Here is a 24,558-nt window from a genome sequence, read left to right on the forward strand (position 1 = left end):
CTTGATGGCAAAGACTTGTCACTGTGTGCACGTGACAGCAATATCCCAAGCACTCCACAAGTCTGGCCTGTATGATAGGGTGGCAATAAGGAAGCCATTACTCAAAAAATCCCAAGTTGAGTTCCATTTGAGGTTTGTAAAAAAACCACACCGGAGATTCTGAAGTCATGTGGCGAAAACTTTTGTGGTCTGACGGAACCACGATGGAACTTTTTGGCCAAATTGCAAAATGTTATGTTTGGTGCAAACCCAACACAGCACATAAACCAAAGGACACCATCAGTAGTTGGGAAATGTGGGTTCTGGGACAAAACAAAACTGTACATGTTCATAAATGGGAAAATTTAAGGAAACATATTGACTGACAACCTAAATCTCCCAAAATTTCTTCCTATTTCTCCCTCTTCCATCGAAACCAAAACACAAATATTATTTTAATAGTTAATGTCTTCCACAATATATATATATATATATATATATATATATATATATATATATATATATATATATATATATATATATATATATATATATGTACATATATATATATATATATATATATATATATATATATATATATATATATATATCTATCTACACTCAAACAGCAAACCTATGAATATTTGTTTTTGTATAAATTATGACAATCACCATCGAGTATACCATGTCTTGGTTTAAGTATCTTTGTTGAGCAAAGATGAAATTTAAACTATTAGTTGGAGGTTAATTTTCCATTCAAGGATGTTTATTTTCTTTACATCCATTAACTTATTTGTATAAATTTTCTGTTTTATACCAGTAAAAGGTGACGATAGCCCATTAAAACCCCCCAACTTAAATGTCTTAACACTTATGTATATGTTCATACGGGAGGCTATCAATCCCATTTTCTAAAATAAACCTCATCATCAAAAGCTCCCAATGCCTTCTTATTTACCTCCTCTGTATATAATTGATGCTTATAACTTCTTATTGTATTCATTTTTCTGCACTCTTCTTTCTTAAAAGCTAAACAGTTGTAATAATGTTTAAAGTTTATTGTTTCTTTAATAACATTTTTATTTATTCCCTTTAAATTTTTTTATCACACTTATCAATAGCATTCCCTCCACCACCGAAGGTGAAGGAGGTGATGTTTTCACCACTCTCTGTCTGTTTATTTGTTTGTTTGTGTGCAGGGTATCTCGAAAAGTTGTGGACGGATTTTGACGGAACTTGGTGGACACGTTGGGTGTGTGACAAGGAAGAAGTGATTTAATTTTGGTGAAGATCTGAATCTGAATCTGGATGTAAGGATTATTTAATTTTTAAAGTGATTCTTCACCATTGAGAGAAAGGGCCAAAAACGACATAGTACTGTATAGCATGATATTTCAAACATGTATTGGGCCTGATATGTTCTCATGGATCAGGCATAACGTAATGGAGGTATGCGCTCTATCGAGTGCCCCTCTCGTATAATGCTGTATCTCTCTTGCCCAATTAAGACAACTTGAAAATTTTCTTTTTTTTATCATACCTTATCTGCAACAACGCAATCCATGTACAGCTTTCTTAATTACTGTATAATGACAGAAATTATTCAATAACACAGCATATGTAACAGAGACTACATCCCAAACTGGAAATTTAAATGACATTTCTTGTGATGTTGCGGTGGAATCATTTATTCTAAGAGAGTTACCAGGTTTATAACAGTTGAATTGTGATCATGCGATAACCAGCAAAAACCTTTCAGACCTTTGAGCGAAATCTGGTGGTGGGCGGCACAAACTCGTGCTGAGCCCGGGGTGTTCCCCATGGATGTTGTGCCTTGCAACATGGTGTACAGAAGCTTGCCCTGCAATCCAAGCAACTTCGTGTTGCCTCATAACGGCCGGGAGGGCGGCAGGCTTGGCAAGGTAAAACTACACGCTGGGCTGAAGTTTGGGGGAACAATCGCTCGGCCACAGCTTCCAGTGCAGGATTGGGGAACAGATAGGATGGCCCTCGGTCGCCCAACTCTGTCTGAAGGCCGCAAGTCGGACAAGTGAGCTGAAGAGCTGGAGAGACAGCAGGCCTTCGAGGACCAGGATAGGTGGCATACATTGCAGGTGGAGCTTCCAGACAAGGTATGAGGTGAAAGACAAAGAGAAAGGAAAACAGTATAAGAGATGCAGAAAGGAATTAATTTAGAAATAAAGGTTGAGCTCATAATCGTCCGATTTGACGCCCTCGGAACACTAATGATTTGCCAAATGAACAAGATACAGAAAATAAATGGTCAATTAGCAATGTCATAATTTTTAAAAACATTGTGACTTGTCTTTCATATTTTTATGGACACATTTCAGTTATCAGAGCAAAATCTGAACTCTTGTACATGAGAAATGCACTACTCTTCTGCTATTTTAACAGACTGCTCTCATTTCGAGCTCTCCTTCATTCCTTGCCTAAAAAATCCAACTATTACAGCGCTTCTTCTCTCCATGCTCTGAATTCGCCTTCATTGCATCCATCAATAATTGTGTTAAATCGCATCTCTGACCTAAAACTTTTAAAAACCACAGTTTGCCATGGATGTTCGCTTTCCATCAACCATTCTTTTTTTCCAACTTTAGTGCCAACTCACCCCCCTCACCCCTCACTCTCACTCTCAAAGCAACCATCCCACTCTTCTCCCTCCAAGCCTCCCTCTCACCTCTTTCAAAAATTCCCCCCTCACCTTTCTCCCACCTTTCATCCCCCTCACTCTTCCTTCTCTAAGTTGCCCCCCCTCTCATCCACCAACCTGCCTCCCTCCACTGCCCTCTCACCTCCATCTCTTCACTCCACCTCCTCAAATCCTCAACTGCCATCTTCCTTGTCTCTTGTCCCCCCTCTCTCACAGCACCACAGAGCCTTTTCTCCTCCTCATTCGGCCCCCTCCCCTCTCTATTCTGCAATACCCCACACTCCTTCAGCAACCCTCCTTCCCTCCCCCCTCGTCCCTCGTCCGACCCTCCCCCGCCCCTCCACCTCCTGCACCAAAAGCCTCCTCCCCTACCTCTTCATTAAAAGTGTGGACCTCAAATATCCGGGGCCTTCGCTCAAACCTTTCAGATCTTTCCATGCAGGTTGCCACTGACAAACCAGACATTATCTGCCTAACAGAAACTTTCCTCTCCCAAGACGTGTCTGACTCCCAAGTATCTCTCCCTGGTTACTCCCTCTTACGGTATGACAGACCTGAGCCTCGTCCTGGTGGAGGTGTTACTCTCTTCATCAAAGACTCTATTCCTCACTCTCCCTGCACTGCTCTCACTCCCCCACACCCCCAGGAATACCTCTGGCTTCGGCTTCCTCCACTCCCACCTCATGTTTATATGTGTACTGTACCGTCCACCGAACAGTGATGACTCCATCTACACCTCACTCTCCGAAAACATGGACCATCTTCTATCTTCTCATCCAAACTCTCTCTTCCTCTTATGTGGCGACTTCAATTGTCATCACGCCAGTTGGCTAGGTGTGGGTACCTCTCTCACCTGCCATGGGACATCAGCAAAAGCTTTCTGTGACTCATTGGGACTGACTCAATCGGTCAACTTCCCGACCCGGATCTCAACCAATGGTACTCCATCTCTTCTGGATCTGATTTTGACAAATTTCCCTGACAATATCTGCTGCTCTTCCTTCGCTCCAATTGGTTCTTCTGACCACGTCCTTATTAAAGTGGACATCTCTCTGGCTGTTATCAGAGAACCACCTCACCGCCGTCGAGTCTGGCATTTCACTCAAGCCGACTGGCAGGGTCTCCGAGCAGCCATCAAACTTACAGACTGGTCTCCTATCACTACTTTCTCAAACATCAACTCATCCTGGGAATTCTTTCAAAGAAACTTGCTCTCCCTCATGCACAGATTTATCCCCTCTCGTGTTCAGTTGTCTTACCCTTCCTCCCGCCCTTGGTTTACTGAAGCTTGTGGCGAGGCAGTTGTCCTGAAACAACTTGCCTTTGCCTCATGGAAAGCAAACCCAACTGAGGGCAATCTCAGTTCTTTCCACAAAGCTCGGAACAAGTGTGTAGCTACCCTCAGGAGAGCCAGAAAACAACATCTTTCTCATCTCAAGTCTGAACTCTCAAACCTCTCTCCCTCCTCAAAATCCTGGTGGCGTTTAATCAAATCTGTTTCTGGTGTATGTTCCCCCTCCATCCCCTCCCTTACCTCAAATGGCCGCACTGCTGATTCCACACGTGATAAAGCTGAATGTCTAAACTCGGTGTTTGCAGCTAAATCTTGTGTCCCAAACCCATCACTATCTCTACCCACTTTACCCAGTCGCACCCAACTGTCCCTGGACTCTGTATCCTTTTCTCCTGACAAGGTGGAGAGCTTGCTTTCAAACCTCGAGTCAGATTCTGCAACCGGTCCAGACGGCATCAGCCCACGTGTCCTCAAAGCCTGCTCTTCTGCTCTTGCTCACCCTCTCTCTGTTCTATTCACCCTCTCATTTTCCCAAGGTCATCTGCCATCTGCTTGGAAATCTGCTAACATCACTGCCCTGCATAAAAAGGTGCAAAAACAGATCCCTGTAACTATAGACCAATCAGCCTTCTCCCAATCATCAGCAAGGTTATGGAATCCATCATCGCTTCAGACATGAAATCCTTCCTCTTCTCCAATGGCTTGATTTCCAATCATCAATTTGGTTTCAGACCAGGTCACTCTACCCTAGATATGCTGCTACTGCTCTCCCATCAATGGATGGAGGTCCTCAATGCCAGACAGGAAATCCGAGCCGTATCCCTGGACATATCACGTGCTTTTGACACAGTCTGGCACCCTGCCCTACTCACCAAACTCTCTTCCCATGGTATTCAAGGCCATCTCCACTCATGGCTCGCAGACTTCCTCTCCTGTCGCAGTCAACGTGTGGCCCTAAATGGAGTTCTTTCATCCCCTCTTCCTGTGCAGGCTGGAGTTCCTCAAGGTAGCGTTCTGGGCCCTGTTCTTTTTCTGGTTTTCATCAATGATCTCTCGGACTCTCTGGAAAATCCTCTATTTCTCTTTGCCGATGACTCAACCCTCTGCCGTACCATCTGTCATCCCTCAGACCGGCAAGCAGCAGCTTCTTCGCTCACTGCAGATCTGGATAAAATCACAAACTGGTCCAACACGTGGAACATGTCTTTCAATCCAGACAAATCTCACACTCTCACTATGTCTCTTCGAAAGGACCGTTTACAAAACCTCCCATCCACTTTCTCAACAATCCTCTGGAAGAAGTCTTTTCTTTCAAGCTTCTGGGTCTCACTATCTGCCATGACCTTTCCTGGGAAAGTCACATTTCCAACCTTGCCTCAAAAGCCAGTCGCCGACTGGGAATCCTCCGTCGTGCAAAGTCCTTCCTCGGCCCTCTTGAGCTCCTGACCACTTACAAAGCTTTTGTCCGTAGCCTGATGGAGTACTGCTCTCCCCTCTGGGCTGGTGCTCCTGCCTCCCACCTTTCTCGACTTCACGCTGTCGAAACCAGGGCTTTTAAGATCATTGGCATCTCCCGCAATGAAGCTGAGTCTTTGGGCCTCTCACTCAATCACCGCAGGTTGGTCGGTGGTCTTTCTGTCTTCTACCGACTCCTCTCCAGCCTTGCCCCCCTGCTCTCTCTGCGATTTGTCCTCACCACATTTCCACAGGGCGCTCAAGGTCCGCCAACAACCCCCTTCTGGTAAAACTACCAAAATCACGAATCACTGCTCATCTTCACTCTTTCATTCCTCTTTTTCCCGCCTTTGGAATAAACTTCCTCACTCTATTCTTTCCCATTCTTCCCTTCAGGCTTTCAAAACAGCTGTTCACCACCACCTCTTATCTTCCCCCATCCAAATCCTCGATCTTTTCTACCCCCGATAATCCACCCAAGCCCACTTCCTTCAATTCTCCTGCTTTCCTTCCTGAAAGTCCCTTTAATGTCCATCTTCCCCTCGCCATGTTCCCCGTCCCATCCCCATCCCTCTCCCTTCCACAGTTCACCTGTGTCTGTTCCCCAATGTTTTGTCCCTTCCACTCCCGCCCCTCTTGTCTCATGCCTCCTTGCTGTGAGTTGTGTGTTAGCTCTCATACGAGCCTCGACCAAGGTATAAAAAAAAAAAAAAAAAAAAAAATGCCCCCCTTTTCTTTATGGGCTCAGTATACATCATAAGAATCTAATTTAAAGTGGGATCAAGAAATAACTTAACAGTCCACACATATTGAGATCTGGCCTTTGAGGGGGCATTCTGTGCATTGAAGGGCTCACAACTTCCTCTTTCTTTTGTAAATGGGTTTTAATTATCCCAGCTCAGTGTTTTGGATCATTATGTTGCTGCGAGATGAAGTTTTCACAAATAAGTCTTGCACCACTGGTGATAACATGGTGGATTAAAACTTGCTTGCACCTTGCTGCAGTCAATACAGAGTAAAAACCAGCAATTTTCAGCAATTTTCCAACTCCATGTGATGATATTCACCCCAAACTTGAATTGAACATCCTCCATGCTTAATTGTTGACCTCAAGCAAGGATCTTTGGAGGTTTGTTTTTCATCATCTCACATGCTGTCTTCTATCTACTGTAAATGCACGAGGTGTGTGTGTGTGTGTGTGTGTGTGTGTGTGTGTGTGTGTGTGTGTGTGTGTGTGTGTGTGTGTGTGTGTGTGTGTGTGTGTGTGTGTGTGTGTGTGGCATGTTTTTTGTGGAATTCTTCTGGAACTTTCTGATGTGGATTGTGATGCACCAAAATAATCATCATGATTTCCCGAGTTGATTCGGGTAATTAACTACAAAAAATCCAGAAGAATTTCCATGTTTTAAACGCAAGCTATGTTAAGGTGTATAGAGCAGCTTAATACGTCCTTCTGCGTCATGGCATCCTAATTGTAAAATAAATAACAAAAATAATGATAACATTGTAACAAAGCATATCTATATATTACTAAAACTCTCATCTTGTATATATGTATGTATGTCTTCTTCTTCTTTCGGCTGCTCCCGTTCGGGGTCGCCACAGCGGATCATCCGTATGATCCGCATAATGATTTGGCACAAGTTTTTACGCCGGATGCCCTTCCTGACACAACCCTGGTCACCTCTTACGACACAGGGATATGGTACACCTATTTTAACCGGGGTATACACCGGCCCAGTACACTGGTACTCATTTTGCCGACCCTGGAAGGGTGACAGGCTGAGTCAACCCCCTGGTGTATTAATTCAGTGGCCAAACGGGGCTTGAACTCAGGACCTTTTGGATCCTAAGCCGCTGCCCTAACCACTGCGCCAACACACCAGGCTATATGTATGTATGTCTGTATGTATGTATGTATGTATGTTCCCGAAATACAGCCAAAACGGTACACAATAGCACAAAAATTTTAGGGCCACCTTACTCACCATTCTCCTGCGGTGTGCAGTCTCAAGTTTTGTTAAAATCGGGCAACGAAAACAATTATTAAAAAAATCAATTCCCGATTCAGTAAAGTACTTTTTGGGAGAATTTGATCAATGCAAACAACCTCAGCGGTATAGTTCGCCCGAGCTATCTTTTATCTTATTTTTTTGAAATGATTTTCTTATCAACCGCTGACACAACGGGAACCCAACGGGTTCACTGGTCGTCTAGTATTAATTAATACTAAAAATATTAACAACAATAATAGTCGTACCATCATTCAGCAATTTTAATAACAAACATGTAATCCATGCCCTGGCCCAAGCATATCTGGGTTTAGTGAAAGGTAAGCTAATGTTCAAGCAGTACAGCAGGTGGGTCTGCAACTGCAACAAGGCTGTGAAGACCAATGAAAATTTGGTCCAATGGACCAAAAGGGCCCACTAGCTAGATCCAAATAACTGAAACTTTGACTCATCAGTCCAAAACACCATTGACTCTTTTTCCATTGTCCAATTTTTATGTTGTTGTGTATATTTTAGCCTTTGAGTTCTTGTTCTCTTTTCTTAACGGATCTTTCCTCCCTACAACAAATTCTTTAAATCCTGATTTCAAAAGTGACCTTGACACTGTTACTGGATGGACAACACCTGTGAACCTTCTGTCAGTTCTGTTTTCATTTCAACGTTTATCTTCCTTCTATTCCTTCAGGATATTATCTACAAGTATTGTTTATCCTTGTTGGACAGCTTTTTAGGTCTTCCAGTCCTGGGGTTGTCAATAATAGATGATGTTTCTCTGTACTTGTTGATTGTGCTTCGGGTATCATTCCTTGATAATCGAGTGATGTGAGATATTTCACTCAATGGTTTTCCTTCTTTATGGAGAAACACAATTCTACGCCGATGTTCTACTGAAATTGTAGCCATTTTGGTTTAAGGTAACAGTTCATCCTGAATGATCTGTATTCTGCAGTATGAAAAGTTAGCTTCTTGGTGTCACACTGAGCAGTAAAGAAAAAAAAATGCTTAATAAATGCCAGACAGTTAATTAATACTTAATTTGAGTAGGTTTGATTGTCACGTAACAGGGATCTGTCACAGTAAGTTGTTTGTGACACGTGATGCTGAGGAGGCAGCGTATGTAATTTATAGACACTGTACCCAGATTGATTAATTAATTATGTATATGCAAAACCTGTTGTTTGACGGCGGGGCTATGTGAGGACTTCTCATTGCAGAGGCACACACGTCACGTGTGTGAAACTGAGGGGCCAGTTGCGATCTGTCCGGGCAGTGTGTGCCAGCCATGGTGGCACAGTGTGCTGTGGAGCCAGAAGAAAAGATATATGTTTATTTTTAGCCACGTCTTGTTGTTGTTGTTGTTGTTGTTGTTGTTGTTGTTACAAAACCTTTAGGACTCGGCTCTTTTATATACAGGATCCGTATCTCCTTAAATAATAACACCTGTACACATCCTCGCATTGAGGGTTCCTTTTGAGAGCGTCTATTATGAACTTTTAAATATATTCGGACATTTGCTTTAAAGTTTCGAAAAGTTCACGTTACTATTTAAAGATTATTCCATTTAATGTGTTATAATTTCGTAAATACACTATTTTCTCGTCATGAACGACGATTGTCCAGGAAGGGTCTCGCTATTGGCTCCGTCAAGGCACGTGACGAAATATCGGAAGTTGTTGTTGTTGTTTTCTTCTTCTTCTTCTTCTTCTTCTTCTTCTTCTTCTTGTTCTTGTTCTTCTTGTTCTTCTTGTTCTTCTTGTTCTTCTTGTTCTTCTTGTTCTTCTTCTTGTTCTTCTTCTTGTTCTTCTTGTTGTTCTTCTTCTTGTTCTTCTTCTTTTTCTTCTTCTTGTTCTTCTTCTTGTTCTTCTTCTTGTTCTTCTTCTTGTTCTTCTTCTTGTTCTTCTTCTTGTTCTTCTTCTTGTTCTTCTTCTTGTTCTTCTTCTTGTTCTTCTTCTTGTTCTTCTTCTTGTTCTTCTTCTTGTTCTTCTTCTTGTTCTTCTTCTTGTTCTTCTTCTTGTTCTTGTTCTTGTTCTTGTTCTTGTTCTTGTTCTTCTTCTTGTTCTTGTTCTTCTTCTTGTTCTTGTTCTTCTTCTTGTTCTTGTTCTTCTTCTTGTTCTTGTTCTTCTTCTTGTTCTTGTTCTTCTTCTTGTTCTTGTTCTTCTTCTTGTTCTTGTTCTTCTTCTTGTTCTTGTTCTTCTTCTTGTTCTTGTTCTTCTTCTTGTTCTTGTTCTTCTTCTTGTTCTTGTTCTTCTTCTTGTTCTTGTTCTTCTTCTTGTTCTTGTTCTTCTTCTTGTTCTTGTTCTTGTTCTTGATCTTGTTCTTCTTCTTGTTCTTGTTCTTCTTCTTGTTCTTGTTCTTCTTCTTGTTCTTGTTCTTCTTCTTGTTCTTGTTCTTCTTCTTGTTCTTGTTCTTCTTCTTGTTCTTGTTCTTCTTCTTGTTCTTGTTCTTCTTCTTGTTCTTGTTCTTCTTCTTGTTCTTGTTCTTGTTCTTGTTCTTGTTCTTGTTCTTGTTCTTGTTCTTGTTCTTGTTCTTGTTCTTGTTCTTGTTCTTCTGGTGAAGACAATACCTTTAGGACACGGCTCTTGGACACATTTGTCCTTGTTTTATTGAGGCTGCCCCGCGGGTGGCACCAGAGAGAAAGACTCTGCCCAGGAGGAAGAAGAGATTAGTGTGCACGTGAGTCCAGAAAGAGGAGGAGGAAGAAGAGAACTCCAGAGTTGAGACTGGAGAGAGGCTCATGAGGGCTCAAGAGTCCAGGAGAAGGAGAACTGAGTCCACTAGGTGAGAACAATGAGGCCCGTGTGGTAAGGAAGACAGACCTCACTTGGAGAAGAAGCCTCGTGGGGAATTGACCCAATCACCTTGTGTTTTTGGTGGGCCTGGAGGAAAAAGGACAAAATGGGACCATGTGGCCAAGTTGAAGGCCTACCCATCACTGGCCCTGAATTGTTACTGGCTCTCGTCTTCCTCCTGGTCTCTAAAGTGGACACCATCGAGACCTGTGCTCACCCTATGCTTCAGAGAAAAGGGAAGTCCCACTTGCATTATTGTGTTGTTGTATAAGTGTGATCTGTGGTGCCCTTTGGGTTATATTTTGTGGTTTATTTCTCCTCGTTGTATATAAGTTCGCATATCCCATTCTCCCTTTTGGGGCATTCCATGTCAAGTGCACACACCCTCCCGACACTAATACCTCATTTTCTCCCCATATATTGGTCATTTATTCACTTGGGTGAAAAACTCAAAATACCAACTTTTAGACCTGTGGGCCCATCAGGGCCCCTAAAATGGGCCCCCCAAATTTGGGCGCCCTCGGTTGACCCACAATCTTCCAGAGGCCATATCACAGGTTGTCGTGGTCCGATTTTACTGATCTTGGTATCAAAATGCTCGTAAAAGCGAGATCTTTCGAATCGCGTAAAGTAAAATTACTCCGAAGCAGTAATTCAAAAAGTTATAGTTTGGGGCGCCCTTTGACCTTGGGCCCCGCTCCCCAGCCAAACCGATGGTCCCGATTTTTTTTTCGTGTGAGAATACCCCTTCATATACTCCAACACCTCAGCATAAATGAAAATGGGATCTCAATGGGTTCAAGTGTGATGATGGTTTTATTGTTCGAGGTCTCGGGTGCTGGACATACAATACGCCACAATACATAGCACACTATTTGAACACAAGATTTCCAATACACTATATCAGTATATTGTACTTAAATTTTCCACATGCACATGCAAGAACTGGAAGCGATACTTGGATGAGTAAGAGTTTTTCCGAGCATATGATAGTCAAGATTTTTTTGCCAACCAATGTTTTATTTGACAGCTGTGTTTCTTTTTTTACTGATTGTGTAGATTCTACCTGTAGCAGTTTTTGGTTCTACGGAAAGAAGTATATCAGAAATGTCTAAAATGCAGTGATCTTCAATGTTAGGAAAAAAGAAACTATTTGCGGGCCCGTTTGGATGAAGAAAATTCACTTTCACTTCATGAGTGTCCTGAAAAGCTTCCATGATTCAAGCAAGCCACCATTTTCCCTCATAGTGCACTGTGACATAACCTGAGAGTTTCCCGTTAAAAGTTGGTGTAGATTTTGAAATAGCTGACGCGATACGGTGTTCCTCGCAAAGGTTGAATTTGCGTACTTGAAGAGCAGTTTCAGAAATAGGGATGAAAGCATGAAGTTTTTGAGTTCCAGCCATGGTTTTGGCCGTTTTTAATCATTCTTCCAGATTTCGTTCTTCCTCGTCATACGCCTCTTGGATCCCGTAACCGAACTTCATTTCATTCAAACCATTTTCAGCAAAGGCGAAAGGATCTTTTGGAGAAATAATTTGACTGTCGTAAGGTCTACGCAGGCTCTCACGTGTTGCTTCTCGTTTGACTGTACCTCCCACGCCAACTGAAGGGCCCTTGCCATGACATGTGGCAAAAAAATGCCATTCTGCGTCAATACCATACTCTGATTTGTGACGACATAGGTTTATGAAGGCTTTGCAATTCTTATATTGGCAAATCTATAACCGTCTGAGAAATAGTAAAGTTTCTTTACATTTCTAAAGCTAGATTTCAAGTGTTGAATGAGCATTCTTTGGCAGAGGTGGACTGAGACAACGTCGTGAGTATTGCATCCTGATATGATCGTGAACGAATCGTGGTTTAATTTGCCATCGTCCGATTTGAAATAGTAAACCCAGGGGTGAATTGTCGCTTGAGAGCAGTTCCAATGGAATCCTTGGGCCGCATCCTGTACGACAAACGAATAGTTCTCTGAGAAGTCTCCAATAATGACAAATTCTCCTTCAGCGATTTCGTCTTTCCTATTTTTCAGAAACTGAGATTGGGCCTTGGCAATTAAGTCGTGTCTCACTAATTTCACCGCACGTTCACAGAATTGATTAATGAATTCTTCCAAAGGCAGGACCATGGAGCTCAGTTCAGATCTGTCAGTGGATGTCCACCATTTAAACTGAATTTCATCAATATCCTCCAGTTCATCAGCACTCAGTAGCTCGGTTTTGAAGTCTTCAATTGATGGGCAATTTTCACAAGTTCTGAAATAACATGCCGGTTGTGCTGGGTTACAGACTATGTGTGCTATCACATGATGATAGCAAGGAAGTTCGGCTGTCTGTGGAATTTTGGAACCAAACATCATGAGTTTCACATTTTGATGCATCGTACATACACATACATTGTGTACCGCCTGAACCGGCCAGGACACACTCCGAGGGACGGAGCATGGCGAACTTCGCAAATCCAACTTTCAAGCCAGGGTTCTTTCCTTTGAATTTCTGAAACAGTTCCTTGAGATTGTTGAGTATCAGACGCTTTTGAATTTTTTCTTTGCCATGTTCATTCCTGACCACCACACAGTCCATTTTTCCCGGCATTATTCGGCTGACTTCATCACTTTGGTAAAATTTGGTTAGGGCGGATTTCACTTCGTCAGGCAATATTTTACCATGTTTGGGATTTGGAGACTATAGCATACCATTTTCTTTCTCAAAATTTTTGGCTTGCACAGCCATTCTTTGGGAGCAACTGAATTCACTCATCATCCATGTGATGCTCATATTCCGAGCAAATATTGTCAGTATACGTATTTGCTCAAAACAACGTATTTTTCTTTCAGGCTTTTAATCACCTCTGGCATGCAGTTTTCATCACATTTTGATGCTGTATTTTGTGTTTTCTCTGCAGTGCTTGGTCCAGCAACTAGTTCTAATTTCTTTCACACAGAATCTTCCACTTTACTTCGCTTTTCAGGAACGTACCCTGGGTTCCTTTCCGCCTTTCGTTTGTCGAATGGGCTTTCACCTATCATCGATAACGACTGGTTTAATAGGTCAACTTCTGCTTCTCGCTCAAAAACCTCCTCGTCCTCATCTGTCGAAATAGATTCTGCAATGCCTTCGATAGTACCTTCTGATGATAATTTCGAACTGGTCGAAGATGATTCTTCATTACGCTTTGATGACAACTGAGAGTTTTTTTCTGCACGAAGTACAAAGTCTGTCATCTTTTTTTCACCTTTGAAGAAAATTTTATCAACATATCATTTGACACATTGCGAAGATCTTTTCGTTGTTTCGTTTTATGGCAGCTGAACGGATCGCAACAGTATTTTCGGAACTCCTTTCGATCTTCAGTCGCCATGCTTACTGCAAAATATGCATAAACAGATTATCCCATTTATAACTTAATTCGATGATGGTTATATAAAAAATGTACACTTAAAAATCAATAGACACAATAGGCAGAATAATTTTTCGCAAATGATGCAATATATATATATATATATATATATATATATATATATATATATATATATATATATATATATATATATATATATATATATATATATATATATGTCCAGAGATGATGATTGTCAATTTCAGACATAAAGTCGCCTGACAGCAGGTGATGTCATTGGAACGATGACGGCAAACGTCGCCCAATGTCCAATCAAGAATTAGTGATATGTGGACCCCGAACAATAAAACCATCATCACACTTGAACCCATTGAGATCCCATTTTCATTTATGCTGAGGTGTTGGAGTACATGAAGGGTTATTATCACACGAAAAAAATCGGGGCCATCGGTTTGGCTGGGGGACGGGGGCCCAAGGTCAAAGGGCGCCCCAAACTATAAGTTTTTGAATTACTGTTGTGGAGTGATTTTACTTTATGTGATTCGAAAGATCTCACTTTTACGAGCATTTTGATACCAAGATCATCCAAATCGGACCACAACGGCCACTGGAAGATTGTGGGTCAACCGGGGGCGCCCAAATTTGGGGGGGGGGCTAAAATGGGCCCCCAGGTATGAAAATTGACACTGTTTCACCGTGGATACAAACACTTGCACAATAAAAGAGTGAAATCTGAGACGATGTGTCAAAATTTCACTGAAAAATGTGTACACTTGACATGGAATGCCCCTTTTGTGTCTTTTGACTCACTTGGTTTGCTCTGTTTATGATAACGTCTTGTCGACCCTCTTCCTTGTGCTTCTCAAAATATAAATAAATCCTTTAAAAGGAAAAAAGAAAAAGTCTGTTTCAGCCATTTGCTTTCCGTGTGTGATTTGCCGTCATTCCGACTCATTTTGGCAACCTTAGAGAAAGGTAAGTGGAGTAATATTGAACGCAGTCCCTTTAAAGCCAGTTTTGATCCATCCATTCAGTATCGGTGTTGATTGGCATGGACACGACTATATACAGGGTGAGTCAGCAGTAGCGCCCGATTTCTGTCAGTTGATTGTTTATTTGCCATTTGTATTACAGTGTACAAGAAGGTATAAATAAATGAATGACATGTTTATCTAACATTCTAACCATTTATTCAAGAAAAAATTATTACGGAACTGTACCAAGCTGTTTTACTTGCAATTTTCAAAGTGCCCTCCCTCGTGATCGATGCACAATTGCAGCTGAGCAGGCACAGAGCGGCACGCACATCTGCAGAGTTCGATATCAATTTCCTCAAACTTTGCAGTGATTTGAGCCTTCAATTCCTGAATGGTACGAGGCTTTTCACGATAAACAAGGTCTTTCATGAGCCCCCAAATAAAGAAATCTGGAGGTGTAAGGTCTGGGGAGCATGCCGGCCACTCGATCGGACCGCGGCGACCGATCCACTTTCTGGGAAAGTTTTCATCAAGCCACTGACGAACATAACGTCCATAATGAGGTGGAGCTCCATCATACTGGAAATAACAGTCCTGATCTTGTACCCTGGGCCAAAAGAAGGTTTGCAGCATATCCAGGCAAATTTCTGCAGTGACAGATCCCTCAAAGAAAAAGGGTCCAATAATTATCTGTAATGAAGATATGGCTGCCCAAACTGTCACTCCAGGTAAATTTACCTCCTTCTCAACTGTCACTCTTGGGTTATTCGCAGCCCAGTAGACACAATTGTCTGTTAATTGTGCCATTAAGCTTAAAGCATGCCTCATCTGACCACCAGATGTTGTCGAGCATTGTGTCCTCTTCGTGAAGTTTAGCTAAGAACTCTTCACAAAATTGAAGATGGCAGTCGTCATCTCCATCATGAAGGGCATGCAGTAAGTGTGGAATGTAAGGTTTCCATTTTTTCTGGTGAAGGATACGGATAACACTTGATTGGCTCACTTCCAACTCTGCAGATAAACGGCGAGTTGACTTTTGCGGACTTTGTTCCAGTCTTCTGATGGCTTATTCAGCCTTAGCTACATTCGTAGCCGTTTTCGGACGACCGGACTTCTTTGCAGTGGCTACCGACCCTGTTGCTTCAAATTTCTCGACAATCAGTCGTATGTTTCTTCCCTGAGGTGGTTTAATATCGAATTCCTGTGTCAAACGGCGTGCCGCCATCGTTGGTTGTTCATTACATTTGTAGTAATGTTTCACGGCCGCAATGCGTTGATTCATTGAAAGGGAATTTGTGGTTCAATTTGGTGCAAATTCAGTAACTTTCCAAACTCACAGCAATAACCTGCAAAACAAAATCTAAAATAAATAAATTACGAAAATTAATAATCTGCAAGACAATTATTAACAACATGACTTCCCAGAGAGAATCTGACAGCCGAAAAAACAGAAATCGGGTGCTACTTTTGACTCACCTTGTATCATGAAATATATATCCATATATCTATATACACACGAGCAGGACGGCCTTGATTTACACGCTCAGTTGGGTGTTAAACTGGATGTCCCGTCTTCCAGCATTAGTTTGTGAACATTGAAGCTCTCACAATGTTGGCAATGTATCACCGACACCATGACCTACATAAGCCTGATGTTGGCTTAATGGTTAGCATGGCTGGCTTAAGATCTTAGGGTCTTGAGTTCACACCAGGTGGGTTGACTAAGCCTGTCATCCTTCCGAGGTCGGTGAAACAAGTACCAGCTTGCTGGTAACGGGTATTACATCAGCAGCATAGCCATGCCCCCAGAAAATGATGCAACCAAGCAGCCACAGGCTGCTTTCTAGCAAATCAAAACAATAAATATGGTATGCAGCAAATACTTGCAAAGTAATACATCAAATTCGACCATGAAAATAATTGGTGGTTCAAATTAATGACTGAACCATAAAATTAATTGGTGGTTCAAATCAATGACGAAACACGCAAATTCTCTTCAAATTTCAAGTCAATTGGATAAATATTGACAAGTTTAGAAATTTGGCCTAAATCGACCTATTAGCCGAAGTTGACCTCAAAAATAATTGGTGGTTTAATACAGTGACCGGATTTGCAAACGATGTTCAAATTTCAAGTCAATTGGATAAATATTGACAAGTTTAGAAATTTGGCCTAAATCGACCTATTAGCCAAAGTTGACCTCAAAAATAATTGGTGGTTTAATTCAGTGACCGGATGTGCAAACGATGTTCAAATTTCAAGTCGATTTGAATGAAAATTTAGGATTTTAGAACTTTGACAAAGTTGTTGACCTTTTGACCTCAAAAACAATAGGCTTCTTGCCTGTGACGAACTCCACCAGAAATATAAGTCCTGTGAAGATCGGTTTCAAATTGTGACCTGTAAGTGGTTGACATCCAAACAAACAAATAGAATAACACACGAGATGAACCATTATCTATATATATTACTCACACTCTCATCTTGTATGTCTGTGTGTATATATGTATGTATGTTCCCGAAATACAACCAAAACGGTACACGATAGCGCAAAAATTTTAGTGCCACCTTACTCACCATTCTCCTTCATTGTGCAGTATCAAGTTTCGTTCAAATCGGGCAACGAAAAAATGATCAAAAAAAATCAATTCCCGATTCAGTCAAGTACTCTTCGGAACAATTTTATCAATGCAAACAACCTCAGCGGTATAGTTCGCTAGAGCTATCTTTTGTTTTTTCTTGAAATGATTTTTTTTCATCAACCGCTGTCTCAACTGGAACCCAATGGGTTCACGGGTCGTCTAGTACTTAATAAATCTTCCATTTTCGCAAGTAATAAACCATGGCCTGCCCTAACTAATGATGCTGCTGCAACATTATATTTCTCCACAAAATACCCCATAATTTCAAAGTGAAAACATGTTTTTAGAATTTTTTTTTATAAAGTACTTAAAAATAAAAAGCTGAAATGTCTTGCGAGGAAGAGAAGAAGAAAATATCGAAAACACAAACATAGAAGTATCAAAGAACATTCACAAAGGAGTTGGTGACAATGTCAAATCTCACCAAGGTGAGCAACTACCTTGGAATACAAGGCAAATAATTATAAAGAGAGATAGTTCAACTACAATAGTCTGGAGAAGTCGGATGAAAAGCATGTTATCTTTGAATGTCATTGAAGGACTCACCAGCTTTCCAGAAAGAGTGTTCACGAGACAAACGCACTGAAAAAGAATGAAGGAAATCCGTGATATTGCTAATTCTACAAATTTAAATCGTTTAACTGAAAAGGGTTTAAAGGATGTGGCTTCGTACACAACAGAATGGATGACCTAAACATGTGAGATCACAGATACAGGAACACTGGAAAGCAGCATTCCATCACAGTAAGCCAGAAAATTGAGAATCTCTTTTATTTGAGTGATAAATTTGATGTTATAAAGCCTCCCCCAACCTATAGATAGGGAGAGGCCTATACCTGTTGTCGGGTTTATTTCTGCAGTTGGTGCTCCTAGTTTTAATGATTTCTCAGACTCAGAGTTTCTTAGATTCCGAGGAGCACTAAACCACCATTTAGGTTTGTTTTTATTTCTTCCTTTTTTTTCTGCCAATATCCGGCACTTTCGGAATGAAAGTTTGCATCAATAATGGGAATATACAAAGTCGGTGAGGTTGACATTTTTCGACCTTGGCCTTATTTTAAAGTCATGACCTAATTATAGACATTTTTACATTTGTCACCATAACTCGACTAAGGTTTCTCCAATGGGAACGAAACTGCCCTCTCTAGATCACCTCGAGTAAGCTGCATTTACCTGTAATTTACATCATACCCCTCCAGGTTAAAGGTCAAGGTCAAATGGCGGCCTGAAAAAATAATGTAGTTTTTTTTGTCATCGCTCAATTTTGCCGATGCGGAATCTCAAAGACCGCTGAGTCTTCCAAGATGTTCTTGCATCATAAAAGTGGACCTGCACTGAAGTTGTGCAGCTGGTATTTGTTTCGTGTCCTTCACTTTTCGGATTGTGACCTAATTAACAAAAATACACCTTTTTGATCATAACTTGAGTAAAGTTCCTCTGATTTTCATGATGTTGAGTTTTATTGATAGATTTTGGATGGGGACACATTTTCTCAATTTACACGCTATCCCTCAATGTTGAAGATCAAGATCATATGGTGGTCCAAAAAAAATCTGGCCATCATTGGATCGTGGGTGCCAGGGGATGGTTTCGTTTTGAGATAGCAGATGTCTGGCTTTGATAAACTGTTGAAGGAACCCATATCTTCAAGCAGAACTGTTTATACAGACTATGGTATGATTTTAATCTCATCATCAATCGTATACATCAACATTATTCAATTTGCTACATTGTCAGTTTCACATCTATGACTGTCTGTCTACTGAATAGTATAAATTAATTTTGAAAAATAAAGTATTTAATTTATTCTCTAACCTGCCTTGGCCAAAATTTCACATTTTGAAGATACAATGCTTTGTCAAAACACCATTGAATCGGTGTATATGCAGTCGAATGACAACCCACCGCTCCTTGTCAACTTCTCTCCATGTTCTGGTGTTGCTATGGCTCTACGCCCAACTCGGGGGCTATTGATGACCATGGTGGTGGGGGCTGAGGTCGGTGAGGTGAGGTTGAACGTAGTAGTTTCAGCCCCTCTTCCCCATGGCCCATCACGAACACAGCGGAAGCAGAGGCTGTGCAAGCAAGGAAGCAGCAGAGGCTGGCTGAGCAGTTCTTGGCAGGCTGGGCATGTGAGCTCACGCTCAATGCTTCGGAGAGGGGTCTATGATAGCACCAACATTCAAAATTACAAACTATAATCACAAGTAGGAATATAATACCTTCATGTTCAAATGAGAAACGTGCACCAACCCAAACAAAGTTCCAATGGATAAGCCAGTTCACCATTAAATTTCTGCTGCATCAAATTGATTGGGGCTCAATGAAACAGTTTCTGACTGATTGGATAAGGGAAGTACATGGATGTGGATTATCTAAAGTTTCACAAAGCTTTTGATAAGGTACCACATGCAAGGTTGTTAGCTAAGGTGAGGGCTTGTGGAGTGGCTGGTCAGGTAGCTAATTGGGTTGCAAACTGGATGAGTGATAGGAAGCACCTTGATAGTTGGATGAGTGATAGTTGCTCAACTTCTTCTCCAATGGCTTGATTTGCGATCATCAATTTGGTTTCAGACCAGATCACGCTACCCTGGATATGTTGCTTCTGCTCTCCCAACAATGGATGAAGATTGAAGGTCCTCAATGCCAGACAGGAAATCCGAGCCGTATCTCTGGACATATCACGTGCTTTTGACACGGTCTGGCACCCTGCCCTGCTCACCAAACTCTCTTCCCATGGTATCCAAGGCCATCTCCACTCATGGCTCGCAGACTTCCTCTCCTGTCGCAGTCAACATGTGGCCCCAAATGGAGTTCTTTCATCCCCTCTTCCTGTCCAGGCTGGAGTTCCTCAAGGGAGAGTTCTGGGCCGTGTTCTTTTTCTGGTTTTCATCAATGATCTCTCCGACTCTCTGGAAAATCCTCTATATCTCTTTGCTGATTACTCCACCCTCTGCCGTACCATCGGTCATCCCTCAGACCGGCAAGCTGCAGCTTCTTCACAGATCTGGATAAAATCACAAACTGGTCCAACACGTGGAACATGTCTTTCAATCCGGAAAAATCTCGCACTCTCACTATGTCTCTTTGAAAGGACCGTTTAGAACCCCCCCCCCCATACACTTTATCAACAATCCTCTGGAGGAAGTCCTTTCTTTCAAGCTTCTGGGTCTCACAATCTGCCATGGCCTTTCCTGGGAAAGCCACATTTCAAACCTCGCCTCCAAAGCCAGTCGCCGACTGGGAATCCTCCGTCGTGCAAAGTTTTTCCTCGGCCCACCTGAGCTCCTGACCGCTTACAAAGCTTTCACCCGCAGCCTGATGGAGTACTGCTCTCACCTCTGGGCTGGTGCTCCTGCCTCCCACCTTTCTCGGCTTCACGCTGTGGAAACCAAGGCATTTCGGATCATTGGCATCTCCTGTGATGAGGCTGAGTCTTTGGACCTCTCACTCTCTCACCGCAGGCTGGTCGGTGGTCTTTCTGGCTTCTACCGTCTCCTCTCCAGCCTCGCCCCCTGCTCTCTCTGCGATTTGTCCCCACCATATTTCTGCAGGGCGCTCAAGGTCCGCCAACAACTCCCTTCTGGTAAAACTACCAAAATCACGAATCACTGCTCACCTTCACTCTTTCATTCCTCTTTCTTCCCGCCTTTGGAATAAACTCCCTCACTCTATTCAATCCCATTCTTCCCTCCAGGTCTTCAAAACAGCTGTTCACCACCACCTCTTATCACCCCCCCCCATCCAAATCCTCGATGTTTTCTACCCCCGATAATCCACCCCAAACCCACCTCCTTCAAATTCCCTGCTTTCCTTCCTGAAAGTCCCTGTAATGTCCATCTTGTATTCCCCATGTTCCCCACCCCATCCCTCTCCCTTCCACAAATCTAATGTCTCTGTTCCCCACTGTTTTGTCCTTCCCACTCCCGCCCCTCTTGTCTCATGCCCCCCTTGCTGTGCGTTGTGTGTTAGCTATCACACGAGCCTCGACAAGGTATACAAAAGAAAAGCAAAGAGTGGCTGTGAGTGGGAGGATGCCTTGCTGGGAGGATGTAAGTAGTGGGGTAACTCAGGGAAATTTGCAGATGACACTAAACTTGGACATGGGGATCAGATTCAGGAAAGTGTCGATATGTACCCTCGTAGATTGGGAAAAGGATTGGCAGATGTAGTTTAGCATAATGACATATCACGTGTTGGGGATGGATAATATGGATGGAAATAAAAATTACAGGACGAAAGGGGTAATTTTGGAGTGTGTCACACAGGAGAAGGATCTGGGGGTGGTAATAGATATGGGAGGTAAACAGTCAGCACAGTGCCAGGCAGCTATAGGTAAAGCAAAAAGGGTTTTAGGTTGTATTCGGAGGGTGATCATTGATAAATCAAAAGAGGTGTTAACATTGCACAGGAATTTAGTGAGGGCCACATCTTGAATGTTGTGTGCAGTTTTGACCACATTTGAGGACCTGGCCCATCACTGCCATCGAAAGGGTTCAGTGTAGAGCTACTATACTATACATTGATTGTGAGGACAAGAAAACCATGAGAGAAGCTTTCTAGGTACAAGAAGATCTTTCTCATGGTTTTCCTATTTTAAGAAAATGTTTTCTTTCCAAGAAAAATACATTTGGTAGAATAGACTAAGCTATGAGGGGTGGCTGAAGGACATGGGACTTTATACATCCCACAGAAGGTGATTGCAAGGGGAAGTGATAGAGATGTTTAATATAATGAAGGATTTCGAAAAAATAAGTGCAGAATGGTTTTTCAGCAGATCAGAGAGTGATATGACCATGTGCCATTTCTCGAGAGTGAATAAGCTCGCAGTTAGTATGATATGAAGGCAGGGGTCTCACTCGGAGAGTCGTTGATGAATGAAATGGTCTCCCTGGAAAGGTAGTGGCAATAGAAGTGGTAGATAGGTTAAAACTGGAACTTGGTTAGAGAAGTATTGAGGATGGAGGGGTACATGGATGTTGGCAGATATGCACAGGCATGGTGGGCGTATGTCCCTCTTCCTGCGTTTGAAGTTCTTGTATTCCCTTTTTCTGAATGTGATTTTTATATAAGTTCCAATATGGGTCTTGGATCAAAATTAAGAACAAAATATTTACCTTTGGGAAGATTAAGCAGCTCGGTTATGTTTTCACCCTTGTCTGTCTGTCTGTATGCCTGGTGTTGGCTTAATGGTTGGGAGTGGTGGGCTTGGGATCCTAGGATCCTGAGTTCAAATCCCACTCGGCTGTTGACTCTGCCTGTCATCCTTCTGAAGTTGGCAAAATGAGTACCAGCTTGCTAGTATCCTGTGGCAGAGTGGCGACATATCCAGGATTGTGTCCAATAGCCAAGGAGACTGCATTGGCAGCACCAACGCTCTGCACAGAGTATGGTCCCAATGGATGGATGTCTGTCTGCCTGTAATTTGTGAAAATCGAAGATTTTTCAAGTATATTGGTTGGTCTTGTGTGTTATTCTGTCTGTTACTTGTGAAATCGAAGATACAAAATCAAAAAGTCAAAATAGGCCAAAGGTCAACAATTTTGGTGTAATTTATAAAATGCTCAATTTTCATCGGATTGACTTGAAATTTAAAGAGCATTTGCACATTTAGTCATTGAATTCAATCACGAATTATTTTTGAGCTCAACATCGGCCAAAAGGTCAACAAAGGCCAAAGGTCAACAGAGTTGACATTTCTAAAATCGTCATCAATTTTCATCCGATTGACTTGAAATGTTACGAGTATTTGCATATTTGGTCATTGAATGCAGCCACCAATTATATTTAAGGTCAAATTTGTATCGGAGATTTCACAAGTGTACAGTATTGTGCTCTGCACGACGTCTTTCTTGTTTGTTTGTCTATCTGTGAATAGGATATCTCAAAAAGTTATGGATGGATTTGACGAAATTTTGTGGAGAGGTTGGGCTTATGACAAGAACAATATGATTGGATTTTGGTGAAGATCTGGATCCGGATCCGGATCTGATAACTTTAAAAGTGATTCTTCGCCATTGAGAGGTAGAGCCAAAAACGATATATAGAACGGTATCTCAAAAAGTTATGGACATTTCATGACAAAATTTTGTGGATCAGTTGGTAGGTGATAACAAGCCGATTCGATTCTGCTTCAGGTCCAAGTGCAGATCCGGCCGATTAGTGGGATAGAAAATGTGAACTGTTCAGCCTGGCGAAGGGATGCACTCGACCGAGTGCCGTTTTCGTGACATGTGCAACAACAAAAGGAGCAATCAGAGATTGCTGACCCTCGCCAGGACTTCTTTTGAGTGGTGTATTTTATAGGTTTCAGGGTAAATCCAATATGGCTGCTAAACCATGTGACCAATGACATCATATGTGTGAACCTTTTGTTCCTCATGGAGAGGCGGTCACATGTGTAAAGTTTCACCTCGATTTGTTCAGCCACTTCAGAGAAAGATTTTTGAAGGTTTTTAAAAAGAAAAAAACAATATGCTGCTGAACCACATGACCGATGACGTCATGAATTTTTTTTTCTCTGGACCATTTTATCCCTAGATGACCCTCAAAAATTTTCATTCTGATTTCATGTGGCATTCTACATATGCAATTATGACGTCATAACGAGGGCACCTATGACATAAAAAACCACACTCATTCCCCATAAGAAGTACTTGCTATGTGCCAAGTTTCAATTTTGTCCTTTGTGCGGTTTCAGAGAGGCAGAGGTCCAAAGTTTTTCCCTTTTTCCAATATGGCTGCCACATCACGTGACCTATGACATCATAATTACCATTAAAACATTCTGCTTGAGTAACCACACCAAAGATGAAAATTTCGTCTCAATCCGACAAGCAGTTGCAGAGAAAAACATGAAAGTTCTGTGCGGACAAACAAACAAACAAAAAGAGACAAACAAACAAATAGACAGACAGACAGACAGACAGACAGACAAATGGACCCAAATACAATACCCTCTCCAAATCCTTCGGCGAGGGTAACTAGAGAGTTCATAGAACACCTTATCCCACCCACACAGTTTTCAGGTATCTATCTATAATTCCAGCAATGTGTGTGTGTGTGTGTGTGTGTGTGTGTGTGTGTGTGTGTGTGTGTGTGTGTGTGTGTGTGTGTGTGTGTGTGTGTGTGTGTGTGTGTGTGTGTGTGTGTGTGTGTGTGTGTGTGTGTGTGTGTGTGTGTGTGTGTGTGTGTGTGACCGCTGTTTCTTGACAACCACTGGTCCGATCTAATTGAAACTTGCCAGGTATATTGCTGGGGATCTGAGTATGTGCCTTTTCAAGGTTTAATATTAATCACACAAGTGATTCCCAAGTAATGGCCATTTATTTACCAACCAATGACAGGACACGTTGCTGCGTAGGCGTTGCCGA

General features: G+C 42.0%; 1 protein-coding gene across 2 annotated transcripts in view; it reads right to left on the reverse strand.

Annotated features, from left to right (window-relative positions):
• Window positions 1-24,558, reverse strand: part of LOC147020808 (E3 ubiquitin-protein ligase Trim36-like) — an 89,184-nt gene that overhangs the window by 47,121 nt on the left and 17,505 nt on the right. For both annotated transcript variants that reach the window (XM_085896436.1, XM_085896435.1), the window contains exons 2-4: window positions 19,091-19,349; window positions 17,732-17,767; window positions 1,741-2,099 (exon numbers count right to left, since the gene is read on the reverse strand). In XM_085896436.1, the coding sequence (XP_085752562.1) occupies window positions 1,741-2,099; window positions 17,732-17,767; window positions 19,091-19,349 (654 nt within the window). The remainder of the gene's footprint in view (window positions 1-1,740; window positions 2,100-17,731; window positions 17,768-19,090; window positions 19,350-24,558) is intronic.

Source organism: Eptatretus burgeri, chromosome 9 (assembly GCF_056783735.1).
Source record: "Eptatretus burgeri isolate ZD-2024b chromosome 9, Ebu_testis_v1, whole genome shotgun sequence".
Taxonomy (NCBI): Eukaryota; Metazoa; Chordata; class Myxini; order Myxiniformes; family Myxinidae; genus Eptatretus; species Eptatretus burgeri.